The sequence below is a fragment of the Aptenodytes patagonicus genome, chromosome Z (assembly GCF_965638725.1).
Source record: "Aptenodytes patagonicus chromosome Z, bAptPat1.pri.cur, whole genome shotgun sequence".
Taxonomy (NCBI): Eukaryota; Metazoa; Chordata; class Aves; order Sphenisciformes; family Spheniscidae; genus Aptenodytes; species Aptenodytes patagonicus.
Window position 1 is genome coordinate 79,648,622 of NC_134982.1, and position 24,553 is coordinate 79,673,174.

Here is a 24,553-nt window from a genome sequence, read left to right on the forward strand (position 1 = left end):
TTCTAGAACTTAATTTGTTTTCAGATTATTTTGGTGGATTACCTGGACTGGCAACAATCTGCTAGATTATTCTAGGAAACACAAAGTACTCGGAGAAACCCAAACTTCTGTTGATTAGAATTTATTCCAATCACCCTTGTGCATACTTATCCTTGACAAGTAAATTCAACTGTGCTGGCAGAAACACAGCTATGGCAATATAGAGGGCTTTATTTTTATACCCTTTGTGACCTTTCTGGCACGTTCGCATTAGTAAGAGTTCACTTTCATTGCTGTGACCATATAGATGGTACCATGAAAGACAATTGAGACATGGCCTAAGAGTGAAGTTGTGCATACCTTTGGTGTCTGGCTGGTTCAGACTGTAAACTTCAGAAGCTGAGGTTTTGTTCAAAAGAACACGTCCTGCTGGTATCACTTGTGTTGATTTTTAACAATGTTTTCACATGAGAATGCTGAGCTAAGATTGTCTAAGGTCTGTGAGGAACCCTTCTAAAACAGTGATATGTAAGCAAATGTTTTATTCTTGTCTCTTGCTTTCTAGACTGTACAGGGTAGGACTTCCTCCAAGAAGAGTCCTGGACAGAGAAATATATAAATCAAGTTGCCTTTTCATGTCTCTTATAAAACCTTGCTTGATGATAGAGAACATGCTAGTTTAACAGTGGAATGAATTTTATTCCTCTGACAGCGATGTCTTGGTAAAAAGCAAATGTGAAATCTCACCCAGCTGAAGTCACTGGCAGCCACTGGCAGCAGCCAGACTCTCCCAGTATTGATGCAAAAGTTGTGGAACTCCTTCTTACCACATCTTAAGGTTTTCTGGTTTTCTCTAAGCCTGCTGTGTCCGCAAATCAGCACTGAGAGAGAGAGATATAATTTGAAAAAGCAGTGTCAAGTATTAGATTTGGACAGTGAATCTGCAGATGGCTTATAATGGCTGTGGTGCTTATTTTGCATTGTAATTTATGTGGATACTACCATGGTGAAAACAGTATGCAGAAAGGGTTGGTAGCCCTTTCAGCTTTCTAAGAGAGATGAGAACATGGGTACTTTTCAATCATTTATTTATTTGTATATCCACTGAGAGTTGAGGAGATGTCACGCTACATGCCTGATCACTCAAGTTAAAAGATGGGAAAAGGCTATTAGCTCGTGCATATTAGCAGCCATTGTTCTGGTGCTGTATGTTTGGTATGACTGTTGCAGTTGCAGCTGTTGCAAGTGTGCTGAAATCTTTCCAAAGTTTTCCATGCTAGAAATAGGTGACATATTAAATCTGATACTTCACACAACTTTTCTTTCTTAGATTCCATCCTGGTCACTTGTCGTTATCACCAGCACACTAAATACTTCCATTCCCTTGTTAGAGGAGATGCGTTGTTGTTTTGCATCTTGGGGCTCAAATATCTCTTTGCAAACAGGTCCTGAAATGAAAAGATCCTTCTGCAAGAAACTCTCGAGAGAACAAAGCTTGTGAAGTAATTTATATTTCCAAAATAACTTGAAAAGCACTATCATATGTTCCTCATTGTTTGGGGAAGCTGGCTATGTTTAGCTGTCACAGTCATTCTCTTATGAGCAAATGCCTCCTGTTGTGATAATTGTTGTATTGCTTATCTTGGAACTCTTTTATGCCAATCATTATTATATGTGAGCTTTGCTCCACAGGACCAAACTCATTACAGTGGATCTCCTCCTCCCCACTGTCATCCATCTCTCTGTCAATTTCCTGCTGATTTTTTTCCTTTGTGCCAGGGTGTGCAGGGAGGTGGGGTTTGGAGACATTCCAGTCTGTCAGTAGGAGCAGGTAAAAACATTCAGCTACTGCATACAAGCAGAGGTCCTCTGGGTCCAATTCATATTCGTCAGAACTGAGAGAGTGGTTGCACACTCATTAATACCAGATCAGTGCACCGCAGATTGCCAAGCAGTGGTAAATTCATTTGGGTAAGGTGGTGGGCCTGTGACTGTGATTCTGCTGAATTCGCTGAATGCAAAATCTGGCTTTTCTGTGGCTTTTTGGCAGCTATAAGAGGACAGGCAATACTTGATTTAGAACACAGCCTGCAAATGTAGTTAACCAGTGATCTTCCTTTTAATAATTCTCAATTACAGCTATGCTTAGTACTTGAACAATCCATTGAGACACACACCTCTGGTACCCTTGATCCAAGTATTGGGAGACTGAAAGCTGAATTTTAGTGACACTGAGACACAGTTTTAGCTGTTGCTGAACTCCGTTATTTATGGATTTTTTTTCCCTGCCTTCAGTGACTGTACAGTTAGCTCAGCAAGTGCTTTGAAAAAATCAGCCCTGGCCATTTTTGTGGCAGCTGTGCTCTCTGCAGAGATCATTAATGCATCTGACTGCAAGAGGAGCAGAAGCATCTCCCTGTGGAGGTACCTGTCACTGGCAGTGGAGGGCAACGATTTGGTCTGTGTTTGGCCACTTTTAAATGATGAGCTGCTGAGACCAGCTGGGTAAAAAAGGTCTCTCAGGCCCCTTGTGTGCCTGATCTACAGAGCTTGGATCTCTTTTGCAACATTTCCTGTGGAGAAGTGGACGCAGGCTAAAGCAGCTTTTTGTTTTGGAGGAATCAAGGTCAGTCCCTGGTCTGTTGGCCAGATGCTAGCCATCACACAGGTGTTGGTTGTTTCTTTCTCCACATACAAGGGTAAGTAGATACATAATGGTGGCTTTTAAGCTAAGCTGTGGCCATGTTGTATGATTGATGCCTAGCTTTATAGATGGGATGGTACAACATCGCATGGCTCCACTGGAAACTCCAAGAAGAAACTTGCAGTTCTTATGATCCCATCATCTATTGAATAATCATAATCATGATGGAGTTATGAATGGATAATTGACATGTGACATTAACAGCTAAAAGAATGAGCCTACATTTATGAAATACTGGCTTAAACTTGTTAAGAAATAGTAAAGGGGACCTACTACAGCTCCTAATGTGCCCCATTGTATCCACTGCTAGTGACAAGCCACGGACTGAAGTAATTTCATTAGCTTTAAGATTTCAGTTAGGCCAGCAATAAATTCCTGACTCTTGATGTAAGGTGTATTTCTTTGGCTTACATAGATGGCATGAGTACATCAAGTTGGTGGAGAAAGCGGGCAAACCATGCTGGGGGCCTTCGTGGCATGCTGGGGCATCACTGAGGACCAAGTAATGTGTGTGCCTGCAGGCCTGACAAGTATGTCACTTAAAATGTAGTAGCTGTTTTTTGGACAACTTAGATGATAAAGGATCACAGGAAAAACACAGAGGAGGGAAAAGATGGTCTTTGCCTTAATCTCTCTGGAACTCAACCTAGGCAAATTTGGGTTTAGTTAGGTGTCAGCCTATGCAGTGTGAGCTGATAGAGTTTGACAAAAATAGTTGAGAGTCTGAGCAAGGTGTAGCCAGATGGAAGCCCAGCCTTAGCTGAAATTGGTTAAATAATGGTGTAGGAGATGCAAATCCTGAAAGAGAAGAGTGCAGACTTCTGAGACTGTCAAGCTGAGGTGAAAAAGTTAAGTGCAGCACTGGGGCAATGTAATGCCTAATCACAGCTTTTACTAAAGCACCTTCCAAAAGGGGTGATGGGGGGGACAGAGACCTATGATTTGACTTAGTTCAACCCCATCCTTCACTCAGAGGAGCAGAGGGTCACAAGTCCCAGTGTTCCTGTTAATGAGATACTGGGAATCTTCAAAGTGAATTTTGGAGCACCCTTTTACTGCTGTAAAATGAGAAGGTTGAGGAAGAAGGGAAGAAAGAGAAATGTGCAATCAGAGACATATCAAGTTGTTAAAAAATTTCTGAGCTGACCCCAGAACTTTAAACAGGCTTGGCTGCAAAATTAGGCACTCTAAATAAAAATATGTGCACTAAATGGCTTCTTAAATAAGAAGGAAGTATTTGCCTTACCATGGCTGAATGAGAAAATGCTGTGCAAGCTTCCACTACAGCTTCTCAGCGGGTGGCTGTAAAACCTGGGTTAGATGTATGCCCTCCAGCCACAAATCATCATTCTGAGGAGGTGCATTGACTTCTGCAAACTTTAAAAGGAATATCAAAAGGTGAAAAGTTACATTGGAGGAAAGAGTATGTGCCAAATGAAAGCATATTTGGGTCAGAAGAGATTGTCAGGCTCTGCCTGTGGTCTTCTAAACCAGTGGTCTCCAAAGCGGGGTGCGCACACTGCAAGGGGTGCGTAAGACAGTCCGTTGGGGTGTGGAAGAAAATATTGTACCATTAATAAATTTTTAGAACAGTGTTTATTTCATCTTTAGCTCATCCTTTTTAATTTCTATTTTTCTGTATGTTTTAAAATTCACATAATATGTTAGTACAATAGTACATGTATATGATTTATAAATTACATACCTTGGGGGTGTGTGCTCAAAATTTTTTTACTGATATGGGTTCACTATCACAAAAGTTTGAAGAGCACTGTTCTAAACAATAGCTGTTGACAAGATCTGCATATCGACCAGGCTGCATATAGACCAGCTGTGGTGAATGGTCTTGCCCAAGAGGGCATCTAATTTTAGGGCCTATAAATATGTGAACTACATGTCCTGAGGCAGAACCCTGGTAAGAGAAATAGGAGTGTTTGGGAGGAAAATAAATGATTGTAAGCTAAAGAAAATCCTAGGGCTAAGAAAGACAAAGAGGCAGTACAAACTGCTACCTTTGCGAACTGTGACTTCACAGTTAGAAAAGTGGTGTCAAAAGTGTGTGTGGGGGAAGAAGGTTGTGGCAGGTACCTTTGCTTAGCATGAAGCTCGCAGGGGGAATTGAAGCAGCGGGACAGTGCTTCAGTGTCATACTGGGCCTTTTGGTGGAGATCAGTACAAGAAAAGAAATAAAACCCGGTGCCCCCAAGCTCTCAGTCTCAGCCTACAGTCGTCTCTTGTCTTTCTAGGGCTCGCACAAAGGTAAAATGTGGAGACTGGGGAAAGCGTACAGTTCTGGTAGAAGTAAGAGTTGATCGGGAGTTAAAGTACCTAGGAGCTGCTGCGTGTCATATATATATATATGATATAACAGAAAATACTGGATATCAGGTGCGGACTGTGACATCTGCAGTTAGGACAGCTATTCTAAGGAAGCAAATAGTGAAAGAGAATGAGGGGCTAAAGACTTGGTTATAGCAAGAGTGAAGAAAGAAGAGATGCACCTACAAGTAGGAGAAGCCAGGGTGCTGTGATTGCTGAGGTACAGCTGCAGGATCACGCTGACTGTGAGAAGCAGCGTGGAAGCACAGTTACAAAGCAGGTGGTGGGCAATACACTGAAACCAGTTTAGTCTGAAACATGCACTAACCAAGGGCTTGCAGCAGCGTGGGCTGCTTCAGAGAGAGCAGAGTGTGAAGTGCAATGAAAGCAGGAGTCTCCATCGTGGTGTGAGCCTCGCCTGTAGAGAAGCAAGGAGTAAGAAGGGTGGCACTTGTGGCTCTATAGCTCCTCTAACATGCCTTCCAGAACGTTTTGGAAGGCAGAACCATTTACAAAGAATATCTGAGTGTTTTCAGAGGTAAAGCAACTAGACTAAACCAAGGGAATCAAGCAGAGCAAATGCCAATGATATCAATATGAAAATAAAGAGTTTACGCTCTCTGCAATCTTCGCTATTTTCATCTTCCATAGTACGGAAGAATATGTAAATCATTCCAACGCTATGGATATTGTTAACCTGGCACTTCTTAGCTTTGCTTTCACTGTTTTTGTTTTGTTTGTATTGTCATATATACATATATGTGAACAGAATGATGCAATACTTTTCTTATAGGTCAGTTGTCATGGCTGAGGTGATGACAAGAGAAAAATATGAACAAACTAAGGGAAGCAGAAAAATGGATCAAATTTAAAAGCGTGTTAATCTCCAAAACAAAAAGACTATCTTTGTAAGGATATACTTCCTATTATTAATAGTGATCATGCTTAATAGATTAGTAAGATATGAATGCAGTGTTTCAGTATGTAATCAAAAAAAGGTGTGTAAATGTGTGTGTGTATATACATATCTGGAGAAATGCAGTTTTGTGCATTTATAAAATGTGATGTTTTGAGCACTACAAGCAGCAGCTGTAGATCAGCTAAGTCTAGAACCATTTCCCATGATAAACTGAGTTTTAACAGATTGCATAATTATAGCTTTACAACGTTGTGAATGGGGTGACTGCAGTCTAATATTGTATTTGGGATATTTTAAAAAAGCGGTGTATAGGTCAGTGGCCCTCAGATGGGCAGAAAATAACAGATGGTAAAAACTAGTTTCCTCGTTATGCAAAATGCTCTGTGTGTGTATGATATGCGGTCCTACACCAATTTGCTGGAAAGGATTTTTTCATTTTTAAAAAGCTGATCAGGTAATTTTTGAAAATTAGAATAATAATAGTATTTTAGAGGTGAGAGCCGTGCATCAGCAATGAAGGGCTATTAAACAAGAGACGATGTTCCCGATGGTCTCCTTAGAAGGATGGCAGCAAACAGCACAGGGCAAGATGGGCATGTTTATACGCCTATGTCAGCTTTTAGTATTTAAATAACTGTTTAATCATATTTTGACCAAGTTTGATTATGAAATTGTGCCGTTTATTTCCAGTCGTCGTCTGCCTTGCAGTTTGTAGGTTCCAGTTGTATTTGAGTATATATGAATTTGTATGCACATATACACGTGTCCACAAAATATTATAAGCTAACTTTCTGTATACAATTTACCTGATAATAGGTGTATATCTCATGAAAACTCTGTTAAAGAATGTGATTTTAATCACATCACACTCTTAGAAGTAACATGATGGTCTCAGCAACAGGAATTTCAGAATTTGGCTTTGTATAATGTAGTTGTCATTTTAATCATAACAGTTTTGTTGTTTGCGCAGACTGTATTTGCTTTAAAAATCAAATGCTTAACAGGTCAAACAATGGCCATGTGAGCTGCTCTGAGACCTGTATAGGTGTCATGAGACAAAATCACACAGGGAAGAGCACAGACCTCCAAGAAGATCAGTACTTGGCCATAATCAGGAGCTTAACTCCATAGAAGGGTTTGCAAAAGCCTGGCTGGATTCATAGGTGAAAGCCTACGTTTTGCAGTCTGTCAAAAGCTGAGGGATGGGATTGTGGCTTTGTGGCCAGACAAATGCTGTATTGCCTTTTCTAGTGACAGAACACAAGTTCTGAACTAATTCTGTGAGGTTTTGTCAGATCTGCATTGTCAGGGCTTGTCTTGGCCTGCCTGGAGCTTTGTTCTGGTCTTTTTAACTGTAACAGCAATTGCCTAACGAAGTAGTAGCTGTTACCTAATCAGTTTTAGTTGTAGCTCACTTTTATATGATCGTATAATGTAGTGCCTATTTCTATAATAATTTTCATACATTTCTCTACCCAATAGGTAGAACTAACAAGTCACTATTGTGTGTAAAATGAACTGTCTGAACCTAGGATTAAAATGCGGCATGAAGAGAACAGACATGGGATAACAGCAGAGGCCTTAAAACTGTGGGCACAAGGTGGTACCAGAGCCAGCGGAGCTACAACCAGCCAACCCACCAATGGTCATAAAGGAATGCAGCCACGGCGTGAGTCAGGCTGGTTTTGGGTGTTACAAAGAGAGCACAGAAAGAATATGTAAAGTATACCTTATACAGCAGATCTGAATGTGACATGGAATTGCAGAAGAGTGTAGAGTAAGCAAGGTGTAAGGTATGTTAGAAAATGTATAAAAATAAGCCCAAGTGGATCCTAGACTAAAGAGGAATGAGTTCCCACTGTCAGCATTGATGTCTTCCTCTCGGAGAAAAGCTCAGGACATTGACAGCTTGCCATAACCCTCTCTCCCATCCCAGACTAAAGCCATCAGCCACAGAACTCGGGGAGGGGTCTGTGGCGAGCATAACACCACGGAGAAGAGAGAGGTATTACAAAGTCTATAAAAGATTTTTAACTATTTTGAAATCTCTTTGTTATAGTTTGCTGAATTTTCTTTTTCTTTTTTCTTTTTTTTTCCTTTTTTTAATGGTAATAAATAGATCTGGACTAATTACAGTTATTTTATTAGACTGTTATAATGTCAGGTAGTCTAACAGTAAATTCTTAAATTCTTGACTTTCCATCCAGGTTGTGTTTCTGAGGCCCACATAAACTGCATGAGCTGTAGTACAATACTGTCCTTAGAAGTGGACAAATTACAGTATTCAGCCTGTAAGGGTTATATTTGCTTCCCTTTGCCACACAATGGACACAGAGATAAAAAGAGGAAAAATACTTTTTTTTTTTTGCTATTAAGGAGATCTTCTACTATAGTGTTTTATATGAGGGAACAGAGAAGGTATGCCAGAAATCTTTTGTACTCTGTCCTTGCAAGGGATGAAGGTGAAGGTGATGTTTATAAACTAGGTGAACAGATAAAAAATCCACATAAGATTGAGTTTGCTGCCAGGTGTGCAGGAGTGGGAGTCTGTGCAGTCCTTGTGTAACTCTGGCTGCTCCGCTGCTAATATGAATACCAGAATATCAGAGGAGCAAGAGGTTGTGCCTCTGGATCTCATCACCAAAAGCTACAGTGTGGTGAGGCAGTTGCTTGTTTATTTTCGTAATATTACAGCTTGCAATCAATACTCACATAGTTTTGCTTGCTTAGCCCTGAGGGGACAAAATGAATGCATTTTTTTCTGTATAGAGTCCACTGGTTTGTACCTATTACATGCCTAGTGTTTACTATTAGCTTACCATGATTTTGAGCTGAAATTTTCAATGCAGCACTCATCCCCTGAAAAAAAATTGGAAATAAATAGAAACATACTACTCACACAATTTTCCTCCCCTCACCCTGTCTAACATAGCTGTACTCTATTCATTCCCATGCTTATCTCAATATTCCTGCTGTTTCGTCTTTACACTGTGACCTGTATGAACACTCTCCAAAAGTGTTGGCTTCCTAAGTTGTCGTAGCAGGAAAGTGGGAGGAGAGGGGTCTGGAAATTTCCTTGGAGAGCTCTATCTGAAGCCTGAGAGTAGCTGGCACTTTCACAAGCATCTTCCTTCAAATAAAGGAGAAGGATATGCCATCGCTTGCTCAGCAAGGAGAGGTGTGAAAGGGCCATTCATTTTTTCTCAGTTCAGTTATCAGTCAGAGCATCCCACAGACTTTTCTTTCATCTCTGTCAGCTGGATTGGTTGTACCCCCTTCGGAACTGGCAGGGAGTTCTCCAGATAGCAGTGTCAGGTGGCATGGAGAGGGGCAAATCGGTGCCGGGACTGATTGCGCTAGATCCATTCCAGTGCAAGTTGTTCATGGCATCAAGGAAATCCCTGCTGGCCAGTTAAGGTGAGATTGTAACTGCTCAGTTCCTCCTGCAAGTAAAAAGAACATAACTCAATGATTGCACTCAAATGTGTGAATCAGCACCGTGCTTGGACTTAGGCTCAGCAGGGATGGCATACAAAACGACCATGCAGCATATATTTTTGAAATACATTTTTAATATTGGAATTCCCCAAATTCTTTCTGTGCATAGGTGTGAAACTCTATTACAAATAAAGAACGATTACTTTTTATTTTTGCTGACACATAAGCAACCAATTGTTTTTTTAGTAGCTCAATAGATTTCAGTAGGACCGTTGACCAAGGATGTTTTGAAAAGAAAAAAACAAAACAACCCTAGCAGTTTTCTGGACTAAAGTACGAGTTTTCATCTGAGTGAGGGAAATTTCTCTGGACAATTTTTTTCTTCTATTAAAATTAATTATTTTAATAATTTAAAAATAAAATTATTTTAATTAATATTAAAATATCTTCTGCAAAACCCTGAGAAATTTGGGAGGGGAAAGAAGTGTTTTCTAGAGTCTGTTGTATTGAGATCCCTTTGTTAGAGTAGACAAAATTTTCAGTCTTGTGGTTTCCCATCACAGGCAAAACTTGTGGTCTGTTTTCCTTGTCTGCCCTCCATCCCGTAGTAGTTTTTCCGTACCTCATCCAGTTTTCCGCTCCTCTGCACTGTTGCATTTTTATCCTCTGTATTCCACAACCTGGTATCACAAAACTTGAGGTTCTCTTTTGTTTTCTTCTTTCTCTTCAATGTCTTCGTCCTTTTCCACCAGTTAACTGTGATAAGAGCCTGAGGAGAATGCAGCTCCGTTTTTTTCCTGTTGAAACTGTCCGGAGTTTCCTCAGTGCCTGTCAGTGCTTTGCACAGAGAGGGACCAAATGCGATGGAATTGGTTTCAAAGGGTGAAATTCAGTCACAAGCCCTTCATGATAGTATCCCAAATATCAGGGAAATCATACTTTAATATTTGGTTTCCAGCCTGAGCCTTGCAAGACTATCAGCTGTAAATAAAAAGGGATCTTGACTATTTTCTTTGTAGGTTGTGCAAATGTGACAGTGAAATTAGAACTCTATACAATATTTTACGACTGGTGATTTAGCATAGAACTAAACATGATTAATTAATTCAATCAGCTGCAGTTCTGGGTCTTGCTTATGTTACATTTGGAACTATAGACTGCTATATTTTCATTAAACTAATCATATTACTGATCTCTGGAATTCAGAGTCCCTTATGTCTATGAACTGTTACTTTATTGCTGACCACACCTGCCAGTTTATTGCTTTAAATGTCCTTAAAGATACATGGAGTTTTAACCAGGTAGAAGTAAATGAAATGACCAGTTGCCTTTTGCATTTGTTCAGAGGAGCTCACAAGGCAAATTAATTAGTCTAAATCAAAGTGACGTGCCTTCAGGTGGATGGGTGAAGGCCAGAAATAGTCTTTTTCTTTTGCCCAAGATAATGCACAACTATTTAATTTAGATTCACTTTAGAGTTTGAAGGGATGAAATGAGAGCTAGAACAATTAGCTTTTTTGAGTTAAATGAAAGCTGGGAGTGGGATCAGTCTTGTTAATTGCACGGATAAATTCAGTGGCTTGTTTTTTTTTTTTTTCAGAGACTGCTTGTTACTTTTTTTAAGAATTTCCTAATGAATCTCATAATCAGATTCCTTCTTCATTTATCGTGCACTGCTAATCCTTTTGCAAGAAAGAGAGAAGTGTTATCAGCTATAGCAGGTTAAACTTTTTATTCATATGGTTTTGCTGATGTGACACCACATTTTAGTGGGTATCATGCAAAGCAACACTAAGTAAGTGATGTACTGAACATTTTTGCAATGAGGGAAATTTCATTGAATTTCAATGAAATTCAATGAAATCACCAAATGAAACGTAATCAACCATGATGACACTTTCAGAGCTGCAGGACAGGGAAAGGTTTGTGGGTGTGAGATAGTTTAAAATAAGGCTTGTGGCCATTTTGTTTGGCTTCCTGGATGTTAGCATGCATATACCTGCTATTTACACAGTTATGTTTTGGGTTCTACTTAGACAACATCTGTGAAATTCTGGCCAAGTGGCATCAATGTAAATTTTGCCGCTAGCAGCTGTGGCATTGGGATTTCACTTGCCTCCCTGCAGTGAGAAGTTGTTAAGAGGCCTCTGCTGTGCTGACACAACACTTGAACTCTCTTGAAGATATAAGTGGTGCAGATCCCTTATCAGTCTGCCTGTCTATAGATTTTATACTGCTGCTTATCACTCAGACACAGGATGATTTTCCACATGAAGATAGTAGCAAGGGAAAACACCCCTAACAGAATTCTTAAAATCTCTGGCATTACTTTCTTCTGTGGATCAAATCCTGCTTTGCCACCAGGGATTCAGCAACACATTTTTAAGAGATTGGTAGTTTAAGAATCCAGATAGCTAATCATGTAGCTTTCTTTGTAACAAGGTGGGGTTTGTATCAAGGATCATAATTTCAGATGTGCTGTGAACTGTATTACTTAGGTATCGTTTGCCATAAGATGGTTTGCTAGTATGAGTGCAGAAATATTAAAATGCGACCTCTGCTAGAGGAAAAAGGTCAGAATTCTCATCAGAGAAAGTGTTTTTCTGGCTTAATACTCAAATGCTGCAAAATTGTCTATTGTGATGGTTAATATGTGTGGGTTTATTTTGTGTATTGGTGGTGGATTTTTTGTTCTTTCACTCGCTATCATTAGTGATATGTAATTAGTTTCTTGTCATTGAGTCTGTGGAGACACGTATAAGAAGGACTTTTCACTGACAGGCCAATTTCTTTGAATGGCCATAACTTAAATAGAAACCAGGCATTTATGCTGTTAGGGAAGTTTATAATAAATTTTATTCTACGGTGAGATCTAGATCCAATAAACTGAGCTCCTGCTTTATCTGTTCAGCTCCTCTTTCAGTGTTCTTGCAAAGTAGGAAGTCGTGCTGCTGATATGGGAGTGCTCTGGAGACAGACACCAGGCAAGTCTTGAAACTTAGACCACACATTTATGATCAGCGACTAGGCAATTTGTCAGTTAACAACTGAAAATCAAGTGTGACTCAAACATGTTAGGGTTTGGGCATACAATGTCATTGGTCTGACACCATGTTACTGGTCTGATGGCTGTGATGTTGGTGACTCTTTGCCTCTCAGTTCATGGTGGATGAGCTAAAGAGTTCTTTGATGATGGGAAGCCAGAGCTAGGTGAGTGTCTTCCCTCTTGCCTGAGCTCCATTGTGTGTATGCACTTTTCCACAGATCAAGGGCAACCTGATCCAAAGGATAACTTTCTCATTTGTAGGTCAAAACCAGCGTGTTCTGGCTCACTGAGACAGCAAACTTGAGTGCCAGTTGTCTGGTACCTTCTAATTGTTGCAGATGTGGTGCTATTTTCTTAGCTTTACTATTTTTATGCAGTAACACCAAGCAAACATTCTGTGTTATATTTGGATGCAAGGCAGACAAACCAAATCACAAACAGGTCTTTATGCTACAGTGTCATTTGGGCTTTTCCTCACACAGTTTGGTTTTTGGAATGATTCATGCCACTACTCACTGTTTCTGATTGCTTTGAAAACACTAAAAATGTCTGTACTTTAGCCAGGAAAACATTAAATAGCCATGACTGCCTTTTGCAGGAAAATCTTACCTTTGATTCCTTAGGCCCTTTTGTATGCATTGGTTAGGTTTATGTGGAAAAGAGCTTTGGGAAAGACATTTTCACCCTCTATTATCCTGTTGCAACCTGTTCAAAATTACATGCATGTTCATGCCAGGGTTGCATTGGGATTGGTGCACTGGGTGCCTTTGCACGTGCCAGGGGTGAAGTTGCACAGAGAGGGTGCGAGGCTGTCACGTCTTGGTGCACGTTTGATCAGTGCTTGTGCAGAGTTGCGATGTGCAATCTGTCATGGTTTCAGTAGCAAGCTAAGGGAAACCTCTATTACTTAAATGCACAATAAGAACTGCATAGTTCTTGTGCAGGAATTAGCAAGTACGTTTCAAGTGTAGAGATTGTATAGTCAAGTGGATAGAGCACTTGACAGGAGTCTGAGAATAATACGTCTTTCTTCAGCCTAGACATTGAGTCATTGTGTGATGTCTGGCAAATTGCTTCAACTCTTTCTGGCTCTGTTTCCCCCACAGGAAATAGAGGACTTTGCTTTAGAATGAGATCTGTAAGCGCTACTGTAATAAATAATGGTTATAATGATACAGTTCTCTGCAAAAGCTTGGAAAATAATCTTCAGCAGTGGCATTAGTTTGAATTCGTTTTCTTAACTGAATGGAGGTTTGACATATGCAATTTCGTGTTTCAGTTGGGCAAATTGATCCCTGATGGACTGGTGCAGAAGTTTTAGTGGGTTGTTTTTTTTTTTTTAACGAGTAAACAGAATTCTTATTTTAATGAGAAGGAAGATCTTTATAATTTGAAGCCAATTGCCAACAGAGGGTTGCAAATTGTTAATGCGAGGTTAAACTGATTTACAAACAGGGGGATGCTTGCATTTTAAGTGTCTTTAACATTGTTACAGAAACACCACAGTTGTGTTGCTCCTAATATAATGTTTACATTTTATTTTGAAACAACATGTTAGCTGCTGCTGAAAAGATCATGAAACTGTCTAGATGAAGAGGGACAGGAAATCAAATCCATATTTTTGTGCTTGCATCACATCCTGGTACGAAATGATCAGTGGTTGCCCTCCTCACCTCTGCTCTGAGCAGATCTGGGATTCTGCAGTGAAGTGATGTCCCACGTGTGCCAGCAGCTACACTGCTGTCTTAGTCTGCGCAGCAGTTACTGCGTTTCAGGCTGGCAGTCTCTGAGCTAATGGCAAAAGAAACATGCATTGGTACTGATTAAATGAAACATAGGTTAAAAACTATGATAAACGGTGCCTGTTAGCTTTTCTAGATCGTTGATTTTAGTGTTTTCCACGGGTGCCCAGATATCCACTGTAGCAATATGTAAAGCCATACTGTTCATCTTCTCTTCTCACCTATGCAAGACACAGTTTAAAAAACGTAAGGGTGGCCACTGTCTCCTGAAGAATGGAAAAGCAATGAATTGGTTTGAGAACTGATAACACAGAACAACGATCAGCTGTACTGTGTCTGCTGCAGGAGCTATACTACAAAGGCACAGCAAATGCTAGCTTGTCCTAGATATGTCCTTTTTGCTGTCTGCCACACGCTCACATCAAAAGCTTTAGAACATACCTGAATGGGGCTTTTAGAAATTCTTCTGCTGGTTAGTAACCTGTAAGAAAATACCTTTTTTTAGAACATTCTTCTTTCCTCCACTCTTAGACACTCATTCTTCTTTTTTCCCCTGGATGGTTCCCTGTGGCAAGAAAATCTCTTCAGCTTGAATTCTTTTTTCTTTGCTGTCCTTTTCAGTTAATTTTCAGTTCACTTATGTATATTCTGTGTCTTCGCTTGTTCTCCCAGGAGACATCAGACAATAACCTCCTACGCTGTAGTTCAGGGGCTTTCTGAAAATGCACGTGGGGTAAATTGAGCAAGATGAGAACTAACTAATGCTAATTAATTCACAAATGTTGTATTATACAATTATATATATTGTTTAAAGGGTAGAGGCACCTCATAATACCAGAGCTCCAGATTATTAATATTCCCTTTACAGTGGTCCCTAAATAGTTAGAATAGGTTTGACCAATTCTACTCTCATGCAATGCCCACGTACCAGGCCGTAAACGGTCACAGCTAGTGGGATCTAAAAAACCTCTTACAGTTTTGCTAGCATGGGTTCCTTAACAATTGAGTCAAAATGATAAAAATAAAAAATGGAGAAGGCAATACCAGATGCTGATGTTGTAGCTGTTATTTCCCGTTGCTTTGGTCAGAGGCTTTGCACTATGAAAATTTGTTCAATGCGAAGAGATCTTCATGGATTATAAAACAGGACTGCCACTAAACACTTGTTTTACATCTTATGATGATTCCCTGATGCTTTGAGCAAAAGTGGGTTACCTCTGACTGCTCTGCAGACTGAAGCATCTAGGCATTGCTGTAATCCATGTTTTGCTGTCTGTGTCCTTAGAGGACACATTGCCAGCTGGAGAGAGACAAAAGATGGTGCTCCCACCAAGATCACACTGTTCCTCCCCTTTCCTCTTCTGTTGGCTGAGCTCATGAAAAGACCTGCTATGACAAGTGCAGGCTAGCTGAGAGTTTTCCCACAATCTGGGAATTAGCTGGCCTGATCAGGCAACTATTTGGTCTCTTACTACTTATGTCTGACACAAATGTGTCATCACATAGGAGAGAAGCTGACATGTAAAATGCTTTCCCATAGGCAATGCAGGTTTTTAAACCAGTGGTGCACAATATGCTTAAAAGAACAGACACACATGCACATTTATGACATCGGGAATCCTCTAGCATTAAATTAGGCAATTTTATATGACTACTAAGAACCTTCAGCTTCTTTGCTAGTCTGTGCAGTTGCTGTCAGTCCTCTGTTGAGAACATTTCTTAAATTCTTGGGTTGCCTTGCAGCCTACTGCTTTGGTCAGGAACACACAGCAGTCACAGTGGTTGGAACTGAAGGCATGGCTTGAAGTTACAGGACAGTGTTATGGAAAATCTTGGTTATTTCTAAGCTTGATCTGAGAAAGCATTCATGAAGGTGCTCAGGTATCAACACCTTTGCACTAAGCTATTTGAAAATCAGGATTTGCAAAAAGGTGCTGACAGTGTATCTCCAGGATACAAAAGGAGTTTAGTGGAATAATGCTCTCTAAATAGCTACCCTCTGTAAAGCTACTCTAACTGTTTAACCTGCTATTCTACCAGGCACCATGCGTTTGCCAGGTTAAAGGGAGGGCCACATGGCAGAAGAGCTGGCGGTATGAAAAATGTTGTTAAAAAATGAATGATTGGAAATTTTTTCCACAGCCCAAATGGGGTTGGATTAGCTTGTCTTTTTTTTAAAACAATGGCACTAACCTCTAAGATAAAACCCATTTTATCTCCTAAGTAAAGTTGAAGTATGTTTGGAAAAAAAGGCATTTTGAAAATCCAGAATATTTGTATTTCATAACTGGGATACAGTGTAGGATGGGAGTGTCTGAAGCATGTCACAAATAACATTTCCTGAGTATTTTGTTTGACTTGGAACTGCATTTTTCAATGGTTATAGTTCAGAAGCCATTCTGACACATGATTTGGCTTCACTGGAGTCACTACAGCTGTGCTGTGCCTAGAACCATATTACCAAAACCATCATATACATTGTGTATTTTACAGCTCTGGGTCAAATGGTGTAGATCTGAGGTAAGAAATACATTAAGTAGTTCATAGGTGGCAAGACAAGAGCCTGCATCATGGTGCAGGTGGCAAGCACTGGCAGCTGATCCAGCTCCTCAATCAGGCTTCGTAACCTCTGCTGAACTCAGTGCTCTGATAATAGTATTTCTTCCAGTAACCCTGCCGAGAGCTGGTGAGAAAGCACTGACCCCTTCATGAACCTCACAGGCTCCATATGCCAAGGCCTGAATAGACACCCAGATGCCAGTGAGGTCAAAGAGCTGGGGGAAGATGTTGTGCAAAGCATCCTCTGGAAAATACAGCAGCTTTCACCTCCTTCCCCCTGGCCCTGGCCTGTGGAGATGCTTATGATCAGGGCAGGGTTTCTGTGTGAGTGTTGGAAGTGAGGTCGGGCCCACCTAAATCTGTGCTCTTGCTTGATGGGCTCATGTTAAAATTGATAGCAAATGTTTTCCGTTCTCTTCTGTGTCTCGTGCTCTGTGCAAGCATGCACCTGGCAGCTCTGAGCAACGTGCTGCTTTTCCAGCCCCCTCTTCCCTGCTAGCCTGTTCCTCTCTCTAAAATCATTTAAGCCAGACTTCGCTTCTTGATGTGCTATCTCATGCATACAGAAAAGCACATGCACTCTCAGTAAAAATTCTCCGTGTTAGTCTTCTGTTCTCTCCTTTCCTACTTTTTGTGCTGTAAAGAGATTAAGTGTCTTAACACAGAGTGTTATAAGGTTATGTTAATTGGAATAGCCAGTAGCCTGAAGTAATGCTAAGTAGGTAGGGTTTTGTGGGTTAATGTACAAATTTATAGCAGGCTAGAAAGGCTCTGCAACAACGCCCAGTCCTTCATTGCATTTTGTTGTATTTGCTTATTAGGGTTTTTTTGTGCATAAGACATGCTGTCATCTTGAGCAGGTCACACTTCACGTAGATAAACATTTTGATTGTGTGTACAATTAATGTACTATAAGTGTGTCTTTTAAAGTACAAGTTCAGAAGTCAATTACCAAAACCTCTTGATTTAAAACACACTGTAGGCAGGACAGTGGGCTGAAAATGTGATTTTACAGTCCCAGGGAAGAAGCCTTTGCTTGAGAGTGGATTGTAATTAAGGAAAACAGTTGTATTCCTTATCACTCTTTGCTCTGTAGGGGATGTATCTTGTGACCTGTGTCTGCCTCTTGCTTTTGTGCTGCAAAGGGAGTGCCGCCTTAGGTTATTTTGTACGACCACAAGTTAGACCTTGATGCTTTTTTTAGTCTGTATCCCTGTTCCAATATGTCAGTGCTTCATGTTACGAACCTTGTTGTGTTAAATGTGGAGTTTGCAAAAAAAGGAAACATTCTGAAATACCTTTGTCTTTTCTTTTTCAGGATAATATAAGTTTTGAACAGTGCCTCCCCAAGAAGTGTGATGAGAAATGGCTTTAGGAAACAATACCCAAAGAAGTTATTCCATCATCCCCTGCTTCATCTTTGTTGAGGTGAGTGCAGCATTCAGTTGCCAAGCCTACACAGAAGGCAGCTCTGCTCTTCAGGAATTAAGTCATTTGTTGGCCATTTTGTTTGTAAGGAAGAATGCTTTCTTGCTTGATAACATGCATATCCATCTTCATACTCAGTGCCATCAAGTCCCCCTGAAAACAATCCCCCGTGAGTTAGTCAGATCTTAGGTACAAGCACGCAAGAACAAGTAGATGCTGTGTTTTCAAGACTTGCCTGTACCCAATTTGCCAGCTAGTCCTGTGGTATTTGACAGAACGGGCAGTAGCTGCAGGTGTAGTTCAGCAGCAAGTGATTGCTCATCTTCCCATTTTTCCTCAGACCTGTATCCATCTTGCTGCTGCACAAGGACTAGACCTTGTTTAAGGAAATGTCTGATCTCACAGTCTAACGGTTCATAGGCTTAGGAAGCAACACTCAGCTCTGATGTCAGTTCAGGTGGAACATAAAATTTAGATGAGGCATGCCTATCCTTTAAGTGTGATGAAGGAGCTTGGCTAGCACAAGGACTGAACTGTCCAGCAGTGAAGTTACAGGAGTGGTTGTTCCCACAATGGAGTATGGCTCCACATCTTTGTTAAGGGTAGGGATTTTTTTAAATTGGCTTATTATTTTACTCTGTACAAATTGCTTTTTTGTGGTGCTTCTTTTACTTACCCTAATGCTGCCAGACTGACCAAAATCATTATCCAAATCAATGAATGTTCAACTAGTGCTTATAAGTTTGGGATGGTTTTCTTGGCAAGGGGGGAAACTCCGGGTTTCCAAGGAGGGTGAAAGCTTCCGTCAAATTTAGATGGTGAAAAGGAGATAACTGCCTGTGACTGATCATCTTCAGAGCCACCTGTCTGATGTAGTTTGGATGCAATACTCACTCTTTGGCCCAAATTATGAGATGACTTGTGGTCTTCCACAAGAGGAGCAATAAGACCAGTCAAAAGATGAGTTGTAATGCTGGGTGTTGTGTAAGACTTACCCCATTTCCACTGAAATCTTGGAAAGGTTTGAGTGTGCTGCAGTGGCAGGTGTAATGGGCACTGTGAATGGTTGCTTTCCAGAGCTCCTAAGCACTGACCTTTCCTCAGGGGCATGGGAAAAGCATGCAGTGGTATCCAGGACCTCTCTAACCCTTACTCACCTGGAGTACCCCCCTTGTAGTGTCTTCTCCAGCCAGGAGATACAGTTCACTTATATGCACTCCCTACTTTCTGTACTACCAGCTTAGCCCCCAAAACACAGTCAGATGATCCCTGGGTGCTTAATCTCATGTAAGTAGTAGTTTTCCTTTTGACTTGAATGACCTTCCTTGCCGGAGGAATCTGACTGGTTGGAAGATGAGGACAGAGGAAAAGCATAATAAAACCACTAGTAAAGCTTGGCACAGGGCTTTCCCAGCTGCAGCTGTGGCAAACACCAGTGTGGGAAGGTGGCTGAGCCTTGCAGTGCTTCACAGGGATTTGTCACTGACAAATTTGTTCAGCTTCCTGGGGAATCTCTGTCTCTGCTCCCTGGGGAAACTGAGGGGCTGTTCTGACTGAAAAAATGGGTCACTACTTTATCCCGTCAGCTAGAGAAAGGTTAAAAATGAGGAAAAAGCAGCAATAAGCTCGGAAGAAACCAAATAAAGATCATCAGGAACAAGATGTCTCAAATTTATTGCTTGAAACAAGCAGCTCTGAAGATTTTTAGTCCTCTGAATGTATGAATGTTGAGCCTGGTTGGCAGCCTATGACAGATATAAATTGTCCTTCCTGTAGACAAGACTGACATGAATATAAGAATAAATCTTTTTACAGGAGGAAAAGAATATTTTGCCCCATAAGTGTACTTTCCTTATCCTTTCATATACTTGCTTTGCTGATTAAAACACAATTTTAAATAAAAATCAGTCAAAAGCAGAGAGGTAGTGTCTGAAAAGATGTTCTCTCTGCTACATTTGATGAAAACATGTATTTCTTCCCCTTTGTCCACAGTATAGATTTTTAATGTAGCACTACTGGAACTACAAATTCACAGACTTATGTCAAGCATTGTAGCATTAAACAACAGGAAATCTAATTTCCTGCTGGGAGTGCAGAGATGATTGATAGTAGCCATTTGGTCTGAAAAGTCCCTGTAAATCTTAAGGCACACTGAAGGTGTTTTTCTTTTCCTACTGCCATGATTCTGAGACTAAAGGAAGTGCTTTTTAGATGAGCTACCCCAGATACCAAGCCCTGTACTGGATTGCCTGGGTTAGGATGGGCCCTATTTTTGTAGTTTTGAAGCAACCATGAGAATTGATTAGCTGTGGGACACCTGGCTGCAGTTGCTAAAGGTGCATGCAGGGCAGCTAAAAATATGTTGCCTGCTTTCCTGATAACATTTTTCCATGCAAAAACAATCTAGCAGCAGACAGGTGATCATGAGTAGGAAAAGAGATAGTCAGTAAATATTACCGTAGCCCTGTTGCCCAGAATGTGCTGCCTACCCCACTGTCTTCCGTGGAATGTGGTCCTGTGATTAAAAGTTTTGACATATTTGCTCTTAAGAAAAAATATGCTGAGCCTCGATCGTCATGTCAGATGCCCTGCCAGTAGATATTTGCTAACTGCCCAGTATGCAGTGTGTATTCAAAGAAGTTGTGGTGGCAGTGGTGGAAATGAGGTGTCACAAACAGTTTGGACATTTTAAATATTATTATGCTTCAGTCTGTACAAATGTGACACAATTTCAGCAGTTATCCACACTTCCATTTTTTTCCATTTCATTTTCCTCACACTCAACTAACTTGTAGCAGTTAGTTATTATGAAACCTGACCTGAAGATGAATGGCTCATTATAAAAAGTTAAACCTTGTGCCTGACTCTACAAATTCCTTTTTATGTTCAAAATACGAACTTTTCAATAATAGAGATAGCATGTGATGTCTAATCTGTAATGACAGAAATGTTAAATCAACATCTTCAGTCCCTAATTAGAAACACAATGTCACATTATGAGTAGATTTAAAGGCAAAATAGGGAATCATTAAACTAATTTTTAGCCACTTATCAAATCTGAGTCCCTCTCCCAAATAATGCAGGCAGCTTTCTAGATGGTTCTTTATTGTATTATAAGAGGTATCATTACAGTCTGGCATTTGTCACCAAATGTCTATGAAGATTTGGTATATTACATTTTGTTAAACACATAAGCAATTAATTAGGAAGTACAGGAGACTAATATTCTCCTTTTCCCTGTCCCCCTTTGCAGCATTGTTTGCAGCCAGCATCAGTGAAAGGAGCCTTCAGGAGGCTCTCACCCAGCCTTGGTTTACATGTAAGAGGTTGCAACACAATGAGACCAATTTTGTTCCTCATTCAGCTGACATGTGCCACTGCTTTGAGCAGTGTACGGACCATTGAGTACCTGGTCCATGAGGACTGATGCTGCTAGCTGCTCACAGTTTTTAAACAGAAGTGCAAAGAGCAGGATGCCCTACTCCAGTAGCTTCCAGAGCCCTTTGGAGTCAATGGTGGACCCAGAACATGCAGCAAAGGCTATAGAGATCCTAGCTGTTGGTATGCCCTGGATCTATCCCAGCAAATGCAAACAGTGCACAGCAGCCTGTCTGAGGATTTGTTGATGACCAGGACTGATCACTAAAGTGGTTTTATGGATTGTAGGCAAGCATGAGAGAAAGTAGGAGAAGCAACATCTGGGATGACAGGAAAAAATTCCTAACATTTTCTTCCTTTTCCACATACTTTTGCCTTATGGTGGCATTTGTTTCCAAAGCTCTTTGTGGAGCATCTCCTCCCTCCTTCACCTGCTGGGACATGAGTGTCAAAGTGCTGTCAGAAACATCTTTAATGATGCTTCAGCACAGCTGTCTCATTATTTTGCAACCCAGCTTTGCAAGGTTTGGTCCAAGGAGTGCTACGTTACATCCTTCCACGTAACATCCACATGTGTACTGGTTGAAGGTGGGGAAAGGTAAAATCACAACTGGCGGAGGTGTGTTTTGTACACAGCGGCCCAGTTTTCTGCAGGCAGGGAATAAATTGTCAGAACAACTAAGCTCCCTCAGATCTAGGCAACGTCAGGTGTAGAAGTGGGAGAAGTGCAAGCATGACGAATCCCAGTTCTCTTCCTAGGGGACTGGTGAGCTGCCCTGAGTTCTTGATCTAGCAGTGCTTTCCATGTGCTGTGGTCTTTCTCTGTCTTTCTTCATCCCATTTTGGGTGTTTGCTTTCTAGGACAAAACTCATGCTAGGGGGGTGTAGGGGAGCTGAGTACAGTCTGGCTTTGAATTTGGTGGGTCAAAGCAATTATACTTGCTTTTGCAGCGTATGTGATCCTTATCATTAGTGACAGGAAGTGTAATGCAGTGTGATAATTGCATTTTCTAATAGACGTTGGAAGGATAGTTACACACAATGAGTTAACAGCATCCCCACAACTATATGTGACTTCAGGGGGAAAGCATGTGAACAACTTTTGAGCCATTGTATGTGTTTGAATGGTAGTTTTTAAAGAAGCAATAAGCAACACTTCTTTTTCCTCCAAAGAAAACCCTCTCATCTCTTCTGAGTCAACAGCAGTTATGACTATAACGGCTCTCTAGATAATAAAAGGAGAAACTTATTCTGGAATTTCTGCTAATGTGGCGCTTTCTACTTCCTTTTTCCTACTCCTCCTCCTCACATGGCAAGTCCTGGTTTGAGGGCTTGAGTTGTTTCAGGGTGTGAGTTATCTGAGGACTTATTTTCAAGTACAGTTACTTTTAAAGGAGTCAGGCGCATCTGAGGTGTGTCTTTGCACTTGAAAACGCTGCAATTTTCTGGCACCAGATTTAATTAAATTGTCTTAAACTGATCAAAGAGTTACTGAATACCGAGTGACTTTAATGTGACTGATGTATGTGCCAAATTGTGCTTTACTGTAGATTATTGTAATCCTGACATTGACAAGGTAGCAGGGGCAGACTCAAATAAGCAACAACATTAAAACTTAAAACATTGGACATCTTTCAAATTCTGTAATCTGAAGATCCTACTTTTTCACACTAAATCCATTATTCTGCCCTCAGGAAAGCTTTTGCAGGCAGGGTGGAAACTGTTTCTTCTTGACAACTCGATATATAGCACATTGCAAAGAACTGAAGATTTTGTGAGAAAAATCTCTTCTTCCCTTCCCCCCCACGAATAAAATGAAAAATGCTGCAAAATACAAAGCTCTGGTCTTACATCTATTCTGATGCAAACTTTGATTTGAACTGTAGCTATGTTACAGCCTCGTAGGATCTCTGTTTCTACAGTTAGTGGGGTAAATTTTCCTTTACTTTTTGCTATTTTAGTTTTGGACAGATTGAATCATCTTCAAATATCAGTTCAAAGGTAATTAAAAAACCAAAAGTTTCAACTTACAGAAGCACAGAAGGAAAGCATTCTTCTTTCTCTGCCTGCCTACATTTTACTGCCAGTATTTCATGTAGTCAAGCCAACAGCTGAACTACTCTTTAGCAGGAGAATTTCTGCAATACTGAAATCATTTGTGTAAGTGAGACAAATGCCTCTTGAACTCCTGTTTGTCATCAGCGTCACAGCAGGGTTTAGGGACCTATGAAAAATAAGTGAATTTAGAACAGTCATGACATATGTGGCACTTTTTTATCCTAATTTTTTGTTTAGGTGTTCTGAAAACTCAAAAGATTTTGCACATTTGGGTGTAGTGGCTGGTGCCCTCTTATTTTGAGAAGTGTTTGGGGAGTGTGAAATGTCTTTTTCTTTGTGCTGTGGTCCTCAAAGCAACATTTGTAAGAGGCATTGAATGTATTGGGAGTGACCTTCAAAAAGTCATAAGAAAAACTTGCTGATTACATTAGAGCTTTAATGATATGATTAAAATTGCATAAAGGAGATATGAACATAGGATCTCAGTTTTGGATATTCAAATTACAGGTTTTAATTTTGGCAAAGTAACGTCCAGTTCTCCTAGAAAATGCCAAAAAATTCCAGGCAGATTTTAAAATAAACATTAACTAAAAAGGCATCCCAGGTTGAATTAACTTCCAAATAGCTACAGTGATCAGTGACTCTGTTCTGTAGCAGTATTCAGTACCCACCATGTGGGGCTTTTTGATTTTGTTTCCTGCTGAGGCAGAAAAGAAGGATTTTCCAGCAGTTCGTGTGTGCCGGCTCAATCCTTTCCCTTGCTATAGGTGTCTTGCACATAGCTATTTAAAGCCCTGTGCCTTGTTTCCCCATCTGTGCCATGCAAGCAGTAGTGCTATGCGGCTCCACTGGGATGCTATGAGGACAAAATGCCCTGAGGGACATGTCATGTGCTGGTGTTGTATAAACTGCCTGTCATTAGATCCTCTAGTTAGACCGACTGTGTGAATTGATGGTGACAGATGCTGTGCAAATTCGGAGGA

The 24,553-nt window shown here is 40.6% G+C and overlaps 1 protein-coding gene across 2 annotated transcripts in view; it reads left to right on the forward strand.

The window, feature by feature from the left end:
* The window catches only part of PLPPR1 (phospholipid phosphatase related 1), a 140,730-nt gene that overhangs the window by 43,644 nt on the left and 72,533 nt on the right, over positions 1–24,553 (forward strand). For both annotated transcript variants that reach the window (XM_076362838.1, XM_076362840.1), the window contains one exon: positions 18,025–18,134. In XM_076362838.1, the coding sequence (XP_076218953.1) occupies positions 18,072–18,134 (63 nt within the window). In that variant the 5' untranslated portion in view covers positions 18,025–18,071. The remainder of the gene's footprint in view (positions 1–18,024; positions 18,135–24,553) is intronic.